Here is a 16840-nt window from a genome sequence, read left to right as displayed (position 1 = left end):
CGGGAGCCATTGGTTCGTACATGGTTTGGTGAAAGGTAAATTAACTGTAAAGGAATTTGAGGGAAATCGAATAGTCCAGAAATTTCTAGAAAGCTAACTATTATTTGAAGAGCTCTTTCCAGTTTTGTCATCTGTAATGTTTTGGAGTCTTCAGAACTTTTCTCTTTGACAAACTTTGAACCAGTGAGACTAAATAAATTATTAAATCATTAAACTAGTCTCAAACTTTAAAAAGCTTACATTATTTAATGTTCTGGTGATTTGAAAGGAGTAGAAACTTTGAAATTCTGAGAGAGCTTCTGCCAATGATTTTAATCATGTTTGTCAAAAAAAAAAGAATCTAATCAAACTAAGAGAGCTCGAGAAATAGGACAAACTTGTTGTCAAGAAGGCCAAACATTACCGGATTTCCAGGAGAGCCAGGATTTCCCACTTGTCCTCTCTGTCCCTGCAAAATTATTGATAGATAAATGGTCAATTCCCAAGGAATGATCTATACTTTTCCCTTAAAAGAATCTGAAATACCTCCTTCTACAATAAATCTCAGATACTCACAGGTTCACCTGGCTCACCCTTCTCACCCTGTAGGAAAAGAGACAATAGTAGGCTTGATTATATGAACTTCATATACCTAAAATATATTTGTTTTAAATTAGGAACATGTGGGAAGTTTATTTCCCTTTTCCCCAGCTAACAAAGAGAGGTTGGCGGTCATGCTACAGAAAGAAGATGGTGGTAAACCAACTTAGAAAAGAAATTTTTCCACTACATTTCCTGATGTCCTTCTCTTTTCCTCATTTAGCTAGACTGGCCAGTTTAAGTTTCTTGGTTGAGTAGCTATGATTTCCTTGAGCTGTTTTTGAGTATCTCTTAGAATTGGATTCTGTCCCAAACACTACACTAATTAATAAAGAAAAATACATTAACATCTCACCCTCCCCTTTAGAGCCCTAAAGGATCATACGAGGCAATAGGACACGTAAACCCATGCCAAAATTGTGCCCACACTCACAATGCAATGCGCCCTGCCCACCTGCACATGCATGTGACCCCCCCCCATTCATGCACACATGACCCAAGGGGGTGTATTTGCCCTCCCTAGGCTCCAGAGGCTTTCCTGAAGCCTGGGGAGGGCGAAAACAGCCTCCCCCAGCCCTCTGGAAGGCTGAAAATCAGCTGGCCAGCTCACGCATGTGTGATGGAGCTGATGGCTTACGTGCTGGCAGATATGGCTCCGCGTGCCACATGTGGCACATGTGACATAGGTTCGCCATCACGGGCATAGAGGACTGCATTTCACGGAAAACAGCTATGGATTTTAATGACCACTTTATTCTCTGCTTCAAGTTTAGTGCTTGTATTTGATATTGGGAATTTGAGACAGATTGGAGATTTTATTGATGCTGTGGCCCTAAAAGCGAATTCAAAGTGATAGTATTAATTCTAAAGCCCTATATACAGTTCAAGATTGTAATATCTGGTGGTGAGGCAGCAGGAAGAGACCGTACCTATGTTAGCCAGTCAACCTGAAAGTAGGGCAAGCCCCTGCTTTCACCTGAACAATAATCAGAAAGGCAAGTAGGTATATTAAGTGTAGCTGGCATATTAAAGGACAAATGATATCTTTTGCTTCAGGCTTATTGCAGAGATTACTGGAATATGTTGCAATACGCTTCCCAGGAAGGTCATGGTGAACTAATGTCTGTGTAAGATACTTTACGCCGGAGGAAAACATATTAATAGATCATAGCATATCTAGATCGCTGACACAGTCCTGCTGTTGCTGCTGAAATAATCACTTTCAATTTCCCTGTAACCTTGCAAAATATAATTTCTGTATCTTCTGTGAAATGTATGTTTTGTCTACGGACAAAGATGCAATGTATACTCCTTTCCTTTGATGAACAAATCTGTATTAACGCCCCCTCTCTAGGAGGGTATAAAACTTCTGTCCTGAACAAAATAAGTTCAGTTCAGACTTTGGTGTATGAATACACTGAACTCAGATGCATCAATAAACCTGTTTCTCTTGCACCTTTGTGGTCTCACGTCCTGTCTTTGGCGTGCATTGAGGTAAAGGCCCCCAATCCGCCACAACAGTGGAATATTTTTTCCTATTCCTGCCCATAACCTGAGATCATTTTTGGAGGCCTTTTTTCAGGTGCATTCTCAGGATAAGGTGTGGCAAATTATGGTGTGGCATTATAGGTTTAATGTCATACTTTAATTACTGTGTTTAATATTTTAATTATTTAGAATGTTATTTGGTAATTTTAATCTATTACAAGCTGCCCTGAAAAATCTTGGCAGTTTACTCATTGTTGAAAATAGTAAGTGTTCAATAAATAGTCTTAATCATAAAATATTTTTAAAAAATATTTTAAAAATATTCTTTTACTAATAATACTACATAAATAAAACAAGTTGGGGCAACCTTGCCATAAGAGGAATTTCTCCAATTTTTACAAATGACCCTGACTTTTTTTCTTGGTTTTTAATCTTTATGTTTCCTTTGCCACTTGAAAGAACAAATATTGTTTATGAGTAGAAATCTTGTGCAGTGTAATTGTCAGTGACTTACCTTAGGGCACTGCACAGCACAGACATCTGGTCTAGGCTGAAAAACCCCCCAAAGAATAAAAAGGTGAGTATTAAGATAACTACAATGCAAACATTTATATGTTAGAGACTTGGCTTTAGAATCAGGGCATGCACTAAGTAATATTGTATTTTGGGGGTCATGGAAATATCGGAGAAAGGGGTTTTTTGTATTGGGATACCACATAGGCTCCAAAGCAGACACATCTACCAAATCCATTTCCTTTCTCTCACACATGGATCTTCAGGAGGGCTAGGGGAAAAAGAGACTAAAATCTTTATCTCACAGCTCCCTTTAACAAAGTTCTTATTACCATAGGTGGCAAAAAAGCTTTATCAAGGAAGGGTAAGAAAGATAGGGAAGGAAAGAGAGGTTTTCATCCTGTCTCAATATACCACCACTGACTACTGTGGTTGATTTTGAAAGGGAGACCAGTCCCTGCTAATGTGAAGATGACCAATCAGATGAGTGGATTGGAGTGGTCAGTAAGCCTTGATAAGTGGCCTTGATAAGCCATCTGTTTGGTGCAATTGTGAAGAGGTGAAGTGAAAGTTGCTTTATTACAAACTTCAGGGAGCAAGACAGTAGTAAAGTACTTGTTACACTTTGGCAGGACATGATATGCACCAGGTGTATCAAACTCAAGGTCTGAGGGCCAGATCCGGCCCATGTGGCCGCCTGGAAACCGGACTGGCCCACAGTGCCTCTGCCAGCAAAAAAAGAACTTGGGAGGGCTGCATGCAGCCCGTTTTCATGCCAGAAGGTTGCAGGAAGCTGTTGCAACCGAAAACGGAGCTCGGGAGCCTGTTTTCTCTGTCAGAGTGCTCGGCCACCACAGGCGCCACCCCCTACTGGCCACACCCACCCTGGCCACACCTATCCCAACCCCCAAGGTCAAACACAACCCTGATGCGGGCCTCAATGAAATTGAGTGCAGAGAAGAGCAACAAAGATTGTTAGGGGACTGGAGGCTAAAACATATGAAGAACAGTTGCAGGAACTGGGTATGTCTAGTTTAATAGAAAGAAGGACTAGGGGAGACATGACAGCAGTGTTCCAATATCTCAGGGGTTGCCACAAAGAAGAGGGAGTCAAACTATTCTCCAAGGCACCTGAGGGTAGAACAAGAAGCAATGGGTAGAAACTAATCAAGGAGAGAAGCAACTTAGAACTGAGGAGAAACTTCCTGACAGTCAGAACAATTAATCAGTGGAACAGCTTGCCTCCAGAAGTTGTGAATGCTCCAACACTGGAAGTCTTTAAGAAGATATTGGATAACCATTTGTCTGAAATGGTATAGGGTTTCCTGTCTAGGCAGGGGGTTGGACTAGAAGACCTCCAAGGTCCCTTCCAACTCTGTTATTCTATTCTAGTCTATTCCACCCCTGACATGCACAGTAACTGGATCAAAGGTAAAGGTTATTGTACAAAGCAGGAATTCCACCTGTTGCATATCTATCTATTTTCATCCTGTAGAAGAAATTCTGGGCATAATGCAAATCATAGAAAACCATTGTGCTTTTCTCCTTCAACATTTCTTCTACAGCATGATTGCTACCTCAATGTCAGAGGCCAGTGCTTTTCCATACCAATTGTCTCCTTTACCTCCTCCACCACTGGATCTATTGCTAGGAAAACTGCAGGCAATCCCTTCTCTGCTGCCATGAGCAGTGCCTTACCCCATCTGGTCCACAGAGGGCACTGGCAAGTCCCGCTTCCACCTCTGACAGACTGTTTGAGTCTCGCACAAAGAAAACGTTACGTGATTCTTCATTGGTCACAAGGCGACGCAGTTGTTCACGATTGGCTCCTTCCATTCCCACTGCTAGAATCTGGATTCCTGAAAGGTCCACAAAAGGGAAACTTAAACTTCATGTTAATTATTCATCGGAGATTGTGTAGTTCTGGTGAAGAAACTAAGGACACAAGTAACTCAGCTGATTTTCTAAACGTAAATTTCATCCAGGGCTACCCAAACTGTATCAAAGCAACTTAAAGATAGCTGAGGGGGGGGGGGTTCCTATTTCTTCAGCCAATCAAATGACAGGCTACTTGGTTAGAACTCAAAGCTTCTTCTGATTTACATATGCCAATAGTTTGGAACAGAAGAAGTAGAGGAAAAAATACTGTACATTTTTATGTATAAGCAAGCAAAAAAGTTATGAAAACATTGGAAGGTCGCCTAGTCTCTATCAGTTTTGCAATGCTCTGAAGAGGCTTCTACATTTGAACTAGCATTTTATCACTAAGAGATTTTGTTTACACTAAATTGAGTATAAAGAATTCAATATATAATATGACATGAACGTATGAGTTATGCTTAAAAATACGTATATAGTTAAAGTGCACCACTGTTGTCATTAAAATGCCTTGAAAATTTTTGTTGTCCGGCCCAAGCTGAAAGGAGAAAGGCTTTGTCAGGGTACGTTGACTGGGAATAAATAGGCCAGTAATTTACCTCTTAATGTTAAAAAGAAAGATAAAGAGATGTTTGGAAGAAAACTACAGGAAGATTCTTATTAGAGAGCAGCAGCTACAAAAAATGCTTCTCTTGTGTTTGCTGCATTCCAGACATGAAGGACAGGTGACCTACCGGCAGCTTTGATTTCCCTGGCCGGCCCAGTGGCCTCATCACTGGATGACTCGTCTGCCAATATCACTAACGTTCCTGGGACGCCAGACCTTCGCCCTGCAGTTGGGCTCAGCATGTAGCTCTTCACAAAATTAATGCCTGCTCCTTCATAGAAAAAGTAACGACAGATATGCATCCAGAGAGACACACACACCATAGTAAGAGCACTAGTGATACATTGCTCATTTCATGTTTTCATTAGCAAGTCCTGTGAATTTTGACATCATGGTCACAGGTAGAATTTCAAAAGAAACACGATTGCTTCTTTCTCTTCCTGCTGAGTTTGAACAAGGAACTAACAACGCCCTCCCTGTTCCTTGAATCAAAGGAATGGGCGACCCCTTACCTATGGCATTGCCACTACGCTCCTCATAGCGCAATGAGCGAATGTGTTGCAGGACACTTGCTAAATCATTGGAACGATTAAGCAGGAGTAAATGGAGGCCTCGATAGCTGTACATTGCAATGCCCACCTGGAGTAGGCAGAAAAGAAAAAAGAAACATGATAAAAAGCAGAATCTAAAGATGAAGTAGCATGCAGCCAATTTCCCCATCTTAGGAGCAGAGAGAAACCAGGAGTGATATCCATTTACTTCTCAGCCTTCTAAGACAGGTAAGATTAGGAAGCAAGAGTTGCTAGCAACCTTGGAATGTATTTTAATGCAATTAGGCTACTGCACCAGAAATGTGAAAGCCCACCAAACCCCCCAATCTATTTCCAGTTATACTATTACCATGAAGGTGGTGCTGTTTTGAGTTTCTTTCCTACGCTTACTACCTTCTCAGAACTCAAGTATCTTTTTGGTAATTGCTCAGTATTTATCTCTCTTTTCTCTCTGAACCCCAACACTTCATTGCAGGACTGAATCCCACCCCTGTCATATCCCTGCAGGGTCAAAGTTTTGATTCACAGCTATTTGGATGGCCAAATAAAACACCGCCACATGGAGGTTGCAGAATATATCTTTATGGTGCAGTGACTCAATGGTTAGAGTGAAGTACTGCAGGCTACTTCTGCTGATCACCGGCTGCCAGCAGTTTGGCAGATCAGATCTCACCAGGCTCAAGGTTGACTCAGCCTCCCATCCTTCTGAGAACCCAAATTGTTGGTGGCAATAGGCTGACTCTGTAAATCTCTTAGAGAGGGCTGTGAAGCACCATGAAGTGGTATATAAGTCTAAGTGCTATTGCTATCAAATTTTATCTTTTGTCACCTTTCTGACAAACTATAGATTTGCAATGATAGAATGAAAAATCAACAAGGTTATAAGTGGGTTCACTTCACCCAATTAAAATAACTCCCAATGTCTTTGTGCATGTGAATCAAACAAGAAGGAAGCATTGCAAAATCTTGGTGATGTAGATTACCCGGGTAGTTTCAGGGCCTGGACGAAGAGTGGATATAATGTTGGAGAGGAAGCTCTGCACAGCCTCTGCATTGTAGGCCTTGTCTCGAGTTGTATGTACAAGAAAAATGACATCATGCTGGGCATCTGGACAGACTGCAGAGTGGAATGTTTCAGAAAGAGTCAAAATGGCATCAAATGGATTGGAGACATAAGCTAAAGATCAGATTTTCCCTCCCCCCACCCCCATATGCAAATAATAACTGAAGAGATTTAACTTCCTATGTAGCTGCTTGTAATTCTCAACCGAAACCTTTTAAAATCAATTATATTTTATTTTTAAATATTGCAATATTTTAAAACATTTGCTCCAAACGGCTTGCCATATGAATCTGAAAGATCTAGCTAAATCTACTCAAACAACACTGAACCAAAGCAGTGTCATATAATCTCTCTGTAAACAGGCTAAGTAATATACAAATCAGGAAATCCAAAATGTAAGGTATAAAGAGGATCATCATTGTTAAAAACAAACACCCCAGGACTCCCTCTCAAAAATAGAACATCACCTTTTTCTCCCACCAATTATTAAGGGAAGCCATTGCCATCAAAGTAATTGACCAGCATTTTGCAAGCAAGAGGCTCTAGAATCCCACTGGTGTCCTAGCAAACTACAGTGATGCCAAAATGACAGCATGCTGTGATGACATTCAACAAATGTTATTATTTACTTGTGGTTGAGCTTCTGACGCAAATATGTAATTTATAGCACCTGGTTGATCACACATAGTTTGTTATTCATCCTCTTGAATGGATACCCGGATAAAGACATTCCTCCATAAAGCAAAACCTCACCTGTCTGGCCAGAAACAGAAACCTCAGCACCGGAGATGCTCCCAAAGAGTGGGCGAATCATAAAGGTGTATTGCTCCCCCAGATGCAACCCAGATACTCGGTGGGATGTTTCTGATGCAGGCAATGTCCGTTGTGCCTCTTCTCCGCCTGAAACACAAGAGGGACATGATAAGAGGATTAACACAGATAGTTTTACACAGGGCTAATAATGCAGATAGTGTCTCTCACAATATATTGGCTTGTGTGCTCATTAACTGGTCACAATACTGCAATATTGCACTGCTGCTATGGGAGCTTCTATTCTCATGGTCTTTTGGAAGCTGGTAAAAATCTGACACTTCTGGATCTTTGGGGGTTGACTGTGGAGTCATTAGCATCAGGGATTTTTGTATGATTTTATTAATATCCTTTATTCAGTATTAATACCTAGAGTCTGAATGGATTGAGGAAGTGGAAGAAACCGTATAAATAAAAAACCCCAGTATTTTATTGGATATGTGTTTATATCACATAAGGTTAAGAGCCAAGCTGGCGCTGTGGTTAGAGTGCAGTATTGCAGGCTACTTCAGTTGACTACCAGCAGTTCAGCAGTTGAAATCTCACCAGCTCAAGGTTGACTCAGCCTTCCATCCTGCAGATGTCAGTAAAATGAGAATCAAAACTGTTGCGGGCTACTCTGTAAGCTGCTTAGAGAGGGCTGTAAAGCATTGTGAAGTGGTATATAAAACTAAGTGCTATTGGTATTGCTATATCTAAGCATGAGATAAGATCTTTTCCCTCATACAGTTCATAAGGGTAGATTAGGCTGAGAAAGAGTGACAAGTGTAAAGTCACCTTGCAAGCTTCCATTACTGAGGGCAAACTAAAACCTGGGTTTCCCCATTGCTAGTCCAATATTTTGACCACTACTCCACAAAATGTTGTGAAGGGAAATCAGAGCTCCTTGATGACTGAACTCCTGGAGGAAAGGTGTGATGTACATCAAATATAGGACCCACCTCTTGGAGATTTCCACGTTAGAAGATAGCCAGAAGCCGCAGGAACTGGAGTCCAGGACAACGTTACAGAATCCTTTTGAGTATCTGTCACCTGTAAATTGGCCACCCGGCCCACAGCTGCTGAAAAAATAAAGGTAAATATGGGACAAGTAGTTTTGTCCTTGACAGTGAAAGAAAAATCTAGAGAAGCTCCTTCATAGGAACTCACACTGACGATCACAGAGAGTAGATGTCACACTTGTGATCACTTGTAGCATTGCAAGATTTAATTGGATGATTTCATTTGAATGTAAATGGCCCAAATCACCCCATAATAGCTGCTCCAAGAAAAAAAAACCTGGGATTTTTTAGTTAGTCCTTAACTTACAAATATAATTGGGACAGGAATTTCCATGGCAAAGCATGGCAATTATTAAGTGTTGCACCTGATTTTACAACCTTTTTTTGCCATGGTTGTTAAACGAATTGGTGCAGTTGTTAAGTGAATCACATGGTTGTTAAGTAACTCTGACTTTCCCTACTGAGTTTGCTTACTGGAATCTGGCTGGGAAATGGTGATTGCATGAGTCAAGACAGTACAACCATCATAAATGCATGCTAGTTGCCATGCAACCAAATTTTGATCACATGACTGTAGGGGATGCTACAATGCATTATGTGTCTCTTAACTATGATAACTGGTTACAAGTCAGTTTTTTCAGTGCCATTGTAACTTTGAAATATCAGTAAACTAATGGTTGTAAGGGCTGCCTCTACCTACTACTCTGCTTCATCTACTTCTTTGGCCCTTTAGAGGTCTTTTGTGCACGCAGAGGTCACTTACTTTGAAGCAGATTGGCCTGTCTTGATGTTAGTGAGGTTGAGTACATCCCTGCCAATATTTTAACCATAAATGCAATTTCATACCATTTCTGATGCTTAAAGCAGATTGCTGTGGTAGGGTGCATAAGCGTTTTACAGATTTAGTATTTATATACCAGAGATGAGTACTACAGTATATAATACAACTATGTGCAAAACTAGCGTTATCGTCTATGACACATCGACTTGAATATTATACAGAGAAAAGTAATACTATACATAAAAACCAAAGGAATAAAATAGAGATAATTTATACTGTTAAAGTTGAAAATAAAATATTCACTGTTGAAACTCTGCTTTTTGAACTACGTCCTTATATGCTCTATAGACAAGTGTGGAAGAAACAGCTAATAGCAACATTCTGGTGTAGCATCCTTATTTAGGAGTTTTCCTTCCAAAAGGTTAAATAGAAGCCTAAATAAAAGGTTAAATGGAAGCTTAAATAAAATAAAAGCATAAGTAGCTTTTCTAGATATTAGTCTAATATCTAGAAAAGCTACTTATGCTTTTATATAAGCTTCCATTCAGTTTTAGGTGATACATTTAGCTTTGTGTGATGTTTAAACTTTTTTAAAAAAGGACAATTTAAAAACTGTTTATTAACATTTGTTTTGAACGGGTGGATTTTTTAGTTTAAAAATGGAGCTGCAACAACCAATGGAATTACATATTACGAAAGATGAGAGATCCAAATATCTACTGATCTTTGGCGATATTAAAGAAGACCCTTACAATTACATATCAGATAAAAATATAATTTCTCTAATCTGCATGAAAGAACAACAAAACTCTAAAGCAGGTCTCTTAGCTGCAAGAAAACACAACAATGGTTTCCCCAGAAGTAGGGACCAACAGGGGCCATTGATGAAAACCAACCAGGTAAGATTGGTTTATCTCTGCTTGGTCTTTAATTCTTCTTAGATGTGAAATTTACATTCCATATCTAACTAGAGGCTACTCTAGCAACTTTTGTGCCGTAGACTTCTATTGCTGGATAGCAGAGAGTTAGGTTACCAGTGGTGGCAACAATGGCCACAGCTTCGCTCTCCCGGTTGCCACTCAGACTTGTGATGCGGATGTCGTAGCGCCCTCCTGGCTGCAGATCTTCAATGACATAGGTGTTAATATGGGCTGGCAACAGCTGACTCCTCTCAGGCCCACCTGTCCCATGGAAAAGAGCTAGTTAATTTCTTGGATAATGGGTGGCAATGATAGAGGAGGTGCATATATAGAAAAATATATATAGGAAGGTATATATAGGAAGCGTTGATCACCTGCAGGGCGCCAGGTGAGCCGATAGCCTGTGCTCCCCCGTGCTGGGCTCCATTCTAGTCGAATGCTGGTTTGTGAGGAGTCAGTCACACGCAGGTTTCCAACCGGTTGAATTGGGATTGCCGCTAAAAGGAAAGGTATGAGGATTAACAGTGGAAAAGAAGCCAGGAAGTCTGATCTTTAACGAAGAGAAAAATATACTCCTCTTATGAAACATAGATGAGGTTTATGCCTTTGGTATGAGATAAAAATAAACTTTTTTTAACTTTCACTTTAAGTATGACGTAAAAATATTTTTTTTTTCACTTTCAGTGATACATAACTGTATCCTTCATGAATAATCACTGAAATATTGCCTTCCTGAATAGCATCAATAATAACACATGAATAACCAATTATGGGATGAGATCATGTATCTTCAAATATCTGGAAAATATTTTCAGAAAATAAATTCTTTCATTAGACAAATTTCTATGAGGTTCTTTGATTCTTAGGATAATTTTACAGTAAATACAATTATCAATTCATGAGAGAGGATTTAGTTTTCTGAATCTGGAACTATATAGTGTCAAATATTAAATACTGGAAGCCAAACAATTGGTGTTAATTTTCCAATTTGGGTAACTTTGGAATTGTCTGTCTGTCTGTCTGTCTGTCTGTCTGTCTGTCTGTCTATCTATCTCAACATTTGTTAAATGGATAGTATTAGGATCTAAACACACTAAAACTCTAGTATGCCTGGAAACAATTACGTCAGTTGGAAAGTTATGGAATGGAATGTCCAATAAAATGATTTGACTCTTTTCCAATGCTAACTTGACATGGGGGAACTGTACTTTAAAAATTGGGGAAAAGCTGGTGATATGAAAAAAATGGATGGAAGCTAAGATACCAGCTTTGAAGCAATTGATAGATGAAAATGAAATTTTAATATATGCTGTGTTAACAGATAACTAAATTAAAACATTCCAGAGGCAGAATCTTCTTTATTCATAGTTGTAAGAAAAATAATTTTTAGAATCTGACACACAAATATGGACGAATAAGTCTTACGTGTTGTGACAGTAATAGACACGGGATTCCCTTCACGATTCCCAATCAGTGCTGTGACTTTTACAGTGTAGCTGACTCCTCCTTCCAGGTTTTCTAAGTCAAAGGAATTAATGTTTCCCAAGACCAGTTTGCTGCTCTCAGGTCCACCTTTAAAAGAAGAGAATATGACCTTGCTAGTGAAAAAGACGACCAAAGCCATGCAAGGTTATTCCAACCCACAAAAATAAGCATAGAGCTTGATCACAGCAAGAAGAAGCCTCTCTTGTCCCTAATTCTACATTTCCTTTCAGCAAACAAGAACTTCTCCAACTTCGGTCTCAAAATCATCTGTGTTTTTGATTAAATGACTGCTTTGTTTTTCACTCCTAGAACTAAGATGCACAAATTAAGACTGCACTGTAATAGGCATTGTGTGTGTGTGTGTGTGTGCTTCAGATTGCTTTTAACATTTATAGGGATTAAAAAAAATTACTTAAATCTTCATTTTGTTAATAAAGCCGTAATGTCAGTTATTAGTTTTTCAAATCCGTGGTTTGTACTGTAATCCCCCCCAATCTAAATTCAATTGTATAGTTGTGATAATGTAATAATTAATTCATTGTACTGATGAATTAATGTATATTAAAAGTATGTGTTTGCAAGATTTTTGAAAAAGTTGCCTGAGCATTCCCTGCTTCTGTTAAAATATTCATGACTGGGAGACACATGGGAACAAGGTCAGCCAATGAATAGGCATAGCAACTAAGTCAGCCAATGGGAGCTCAAACAGATCTGAGTCCGTGCAGAGAATTGAAACAGAAACCTTTGCAATCTGCTGCTCTGAGACGTAAACTAGCAGTCTGTCTGGGTTTGTCTGCTGAAATGAAACTAACTGTTTGTGTTTGCCTGTAATTCTCCTGCCCTGTGTTTACTTGGAAGAAGCACCTGTTGGTATTGTACATTTAGTCATCTATTCTTATGTATATAAAGTAGTTAATGAATCCAGCTGAATCAGTTAACTGTGTGTGCTTCTGGATTTGAATTTATGCAACAAATTGTCGACATTCCCAAGTTCATTTTACAACATTTTAACTGTATATTTCATTTAATCAATCACTGAGATTAAAACTACCATCAGTGTGCTGATAATATATCAGGCTGCACCAATGGATAACCTCTCACAGGGGCTATAAATGGTTATGAAAATAAGGACACTCTACATGTCAACAACAACAAACATTTTGTTCAAGAGGCTCACAATTTCTTGCAATTATTGTGAGGAAACCAGAAATGGAAGATCAATAAACTTCGGCAGCTTCCTTACCACTACGCTGGCTCCACACCACTCGATATGCTGTAGCCCCTGGGACACCAACCCAAGAGATGCGTACCACATTTCCCCTAGACTCAAGGACTCTGAGGCTGCTGACTGTTCCCACTGGATCAAAGCCTTCAAGGCAAAGAACAACAACAACAAAAAGAATGATTAGTAATAGGATTCTCAAGGTGTAGCAAAAAGGGGCAGAGAGCTATGCATTGTCTCATCCACAACTACAACTGGTCTCACCTGTTGTAACTGTGGTGGTAGCTGAGCTCCCTTCTCTGCTGCCAACTAAGGCTGAAACCTCAATGAAATAGACAGTTCCCGGCCTCAGACCATCAATGGTGTAGGAGTTTATATCAGCTGGCAGGACTCGAGAGATCTCTTGACCTGGAGGGGAAAAGGTGAGTTCAGGCAACAGATAGAAGCAACAGATTACTCACACAAGGAAGAAAACAATGAATTCTTACTTGTTAAAACCACCAGAGAGTACAAATCAGCCAATACATTTCTTTCAGGCTAATAATCTGGAACTCAATCACCCTTTTGCATTTGTACTGTCATTCTTTGATCAGAATTTGTACCCACAAAATGTGCACTAAAATCCCTTGATTAGCAGAAGTGACAGAAAATATTGTTTTACGTAAGCTAGCATATGCTGCCTTAAGCTTCTGAAGTATAGGTGGAATATAATAAATAATATAACTAATATGCATACTTTACTAACCCATTTCTTCCTTTATTTGAGTTTGTAGGAGTACAAAAACATGCTTATTGCAGAAATGAAAATGTCTGCAACGTGATTGTTTCTGGAAATTTTACTGAAATGTTTGACAAAAGCAAACTTGTAATTCAAAAATTCAAAAGTTGTAAAAAAAAACCCAAAATACGCGCATTCTTGTTGTGAGTATCTGCTTACTCAAATCTGGCAACTAAGAAACCAGGATTTTCACATCTAACCAATAGTCTATCTATGCTACAAAAATATTCTATGGCCAGCTAAATGTAAATAATTATGTTTGCAATATGATGCAATATAATTTGCAAGATGCAAATTTCATGGATGAAACATCTCAAAGAGTTCCATGTGCATATAATGTGCATATAAAGTGAAACAAGAAGGGGAATGCTGTTGTCTTAAGGAATGCAAACAAAAAAGCAGAATGGAAAGAAAAAAGAATCAACACATGGCCAGCAACAGAGTGATGGATAGTATATTACATAATACATTCCCTGATCTGAGAGATGAAATCACAGCTAATACACTCCGGTCCCCAGAGTTTCCTGTTAGCTAATTAATTTTATTCCTGACAGATTCAATAATGAAAATCAGATCACAAGAAGATATAAAATACAGATGCCTAACTTTTAATTTCTTTTCTGCTATGATTATACACAATAGGAAATCAATATTAGAAGATTTTGTTCATGAGATTCAATGCTCTGTTATTGGTTTTATCAGTACGTTAACTTCATTCTCAAAATGTAAAATGAAAATGAAATATTAACTACTTTATCTCATACAAACATATTAATTAGGTAGACTATATCGACACAAAGTCATTTCTTCATTGGTTACTACAGTAGAAACAAGAAGGCAGGGAAGTGAATATTCTTTACATACTCTGAATATAAACTACTACATTGTACTTCAATGGAAGGTGTACAGTTCAAAACTATAGTACAAAAATACAAAAGCTATTGCCTCTTTATAATAAAGTTTATTTCACAGATTGCTAGAGAATAACTAACCTTTGAGGACAAAATATCCAATTTAATTTTTCTATCTGAACTTTCTATCTGCACTTTATAATTCCCCAAATTATGCAGAACTGATCGAAAGAGGAAGCAAAAATTATCTATGTATCATTTCAGTTTCTTGGATGCAATTTCTCAGGGTGTGGAGAAGGAGGACGAAGGGGACTGATGAAATCTTTCAATTTTAAATCTTCTAAGAAACAATGAGAAAATGTTAAAATATGCCACACACTGCAAGAAAGAAAAGCAGATATTTTGGCATTCAGAAAAATAGCAAGCTGAAATTGAGCTGGCCTTCTCTAATAAGAGTGCAAGTTTCTCCTAGACAAATGTTATTATTTTCTTGTAATTATTCATATTAAATAAAATATATATTTAAACGTATATATTAAGGCTGTGTAGTATTTTGAAATTGAAGCAGAAAAAATTGCTTTGGAGCATATAGCACCTATTAGTATCTCCTTAAACCAAAAACATCTTCCGTTGGGGTGGCCTACAGCTATGGAGAGAAGCTATGTTGTCCAAGGAAAAGATACAGCTGCTTTAAAAAGTTGTTGACATATCCTATGAATGAGCATCCCTGCTCATTCTAGAACACACACACAGACACACACTTGCACACACACTAACCCAAGAAAAATAACTCCAAATTGGATTTGGCTTATATGTAAGTATTTATGGTACTATCTATATATTCCTAAATCCATATGCAAATAAGCTGCTCTCAAATTTTTAAACAGCTGTGCCACTCGTGGAAAATTGTGACAAATAAAAAGATATGAAAACTTTGAGGGTTGGCTTATCTCCAAGTGGTACATTTTTCAAAGTATTTTAGTTAAAATATGAGTTGACATGGCTTATTTTCAAATGGGCTTAGATACAATATTAATATATACCGTGTGTAAATGTGTATAAAATCTGTTACATAATTAAAATTTTCTCAAAGGGGAAAGTCACTAATCTTGTTTTAACATGTTTTGCATTGGGACAACAATCCAATCTGTGCTTAAGAATGCTTACAAAATATTTTAATGTTAAGAAGAGCCTTTTGCTTAGAACTGACAACTAACTGCCTAAATAGTTCTGAACTGCAAAGAGATTAGCTTGCTCAGAGACACAGATAAGCTCTAGCATTTTATCAGATTACTAGAGTTTCCTCTTCTAAAATTATTTGGTTTTGGCAAAGATTTAAAAGCTTATTGGCTTAATCTTTTGAGTCCATTGACTTGCCTCAATGGCAACTGGTCTGTTTCTTTCTTTGTTTGTTTTTAATAGAGTAAGGTGACCAACTTTTTTACAATGAAAAGGAGGACAAATAAATTGGGGAAAAAATATCGTAAATAAAAGAAATATTTTATTCATTGCAACAATAATACACTAAAATATGATATATGCATAATAAAAACATTTGTAACATTTTATATTGTAATTATGCTTACATGCCTGTTAATTATTATTTAAATGAGTACTTTTCCATTGAATTAATATTTTTTGTCAATATATCATCTTCTAACAATATATTGAAAATATCTGAACAAGAAATATCCTTCATATTGAATTTTACGGCAAGTGCTGCAGCTAGAGTATCAACATTCAATCTCACTCTCAGTCTACTGCGTGTGTATGTGCCGTGTCGTGTTTCAGTAAGAAGTAAACAAAGCCACTTGCACGCGACGCTCTCTCTCAAGGTCTCCCATGCGGAGCGCATGCGTCTCATAATCGCATCTTATACTGCACTATACCGAGCCTTGACGAATTGTAATGTCAAATACAAATACATCACATAACGCGCAACAGATTAGTCTTCAAATATCGAAAAGGAGGACATGTAGGAGGACACTTTTCGAGGGAGGACAAAACTTACAGAAGAAGGACTGTCCTCCCTAAAGGAGGACGGTTGGTCACCTTATAATAGAGAGCCAAAAAAAGAAAAACCCCAAGTAGAATATTTTTTAGTTCATAGGCAAATGTCAAATTCTGCCTTGATGCAAAATCAATTTGAAGGGAATTCTCACTCAAGTCCTTACAGAAGTACAGCTTAAGGTCAAATTATGTTCCACTGGGGGAAAACATCCAACTTTCAGAATGATCCAGTAGGGAGGCTGTAAGTTTCAGAACCAAGCTTGACTGGGCTTTATGAATATTTCAATTTGCTTCAAAGTCACA

The 16840-nt window shown here is 38.3% G+C and overlaps 1 protein-coding gene across 3 annotated transcripts in view; it reads right to left on the bottom strand.

Annotated features, from left to right (window-relative positions):
- COL7A1 (collagen type VII alpha 1 chain) overlaps window positions 1-16840 on the bottom strand; it is a 152750-nt gene that overhangs the window by 103998 nt on the left and 31912 nt on the right. For 2 of the 3 annotated variants that reach the window (XM_081938128.1, XM_081938130.1), the window contains exons 20-33: window positions 13163-13306; window positions 12920-13045; window positions 11617-11763; window positions 10566-10688; window positions 10306-10452; window positions 8431-8550; window positions 7433-7579; window positions 6600-6733; window positions 5578-5704; window positions 5193-5336; window positions 4279-4439; window positions 2582-2617; window positions 556-582; window positions 404-448 (exon numbers count right to left, since the gene is read on the bottom strand). In XM_081938128.1, coding sequence (XP_081794254.1) covers window positions 404-448; window positions 556-582; window positions 2582-2617; window positions 4279-4439; window positions 5193-5336; window positions 5578-5704; window positions 6600-6733; window positions 7433-7579; window positions 8431-8550; window positions 10306-10452; window positions 10566-10688; window positions 11617-11763; window positions 12920-13045; window positions 13163-13306 — 1628 coding nt within the window. The remainder of the gene's footprint in view (window positions 1-403; window positions 449-555; window positions 583-2581; window positions 2618-4278; window positions 4440-5192; window positions 5337-5577; window positions 5705-6599; window positions 6734-7432; window positions 7580-8430; window positions 8551-10305; window positions 10453-10565; window positions 10689-11616; window positions 11764-12919; window positions 13046-13162; window positions 13307-16840) is intronic. The other variant, XM_081938129.1, reaches the window with a different exon arrangement.

This window comes from Natrix helvetica (assembly GCF_964273705.1).
Source record: "Natrix helvetica genome assembly, chromosome: 1".
Lineage (NCBI taxonomy): Eukaryota > Metazoa > Chordata > Lepidosauria > Squamata > Natricidae > Natrix > Natrix helvetica.
Note: the sequence above shows the minus strand (reverse complement) of the source record. Positions and strands in the feature narration are given on the sequence as shown.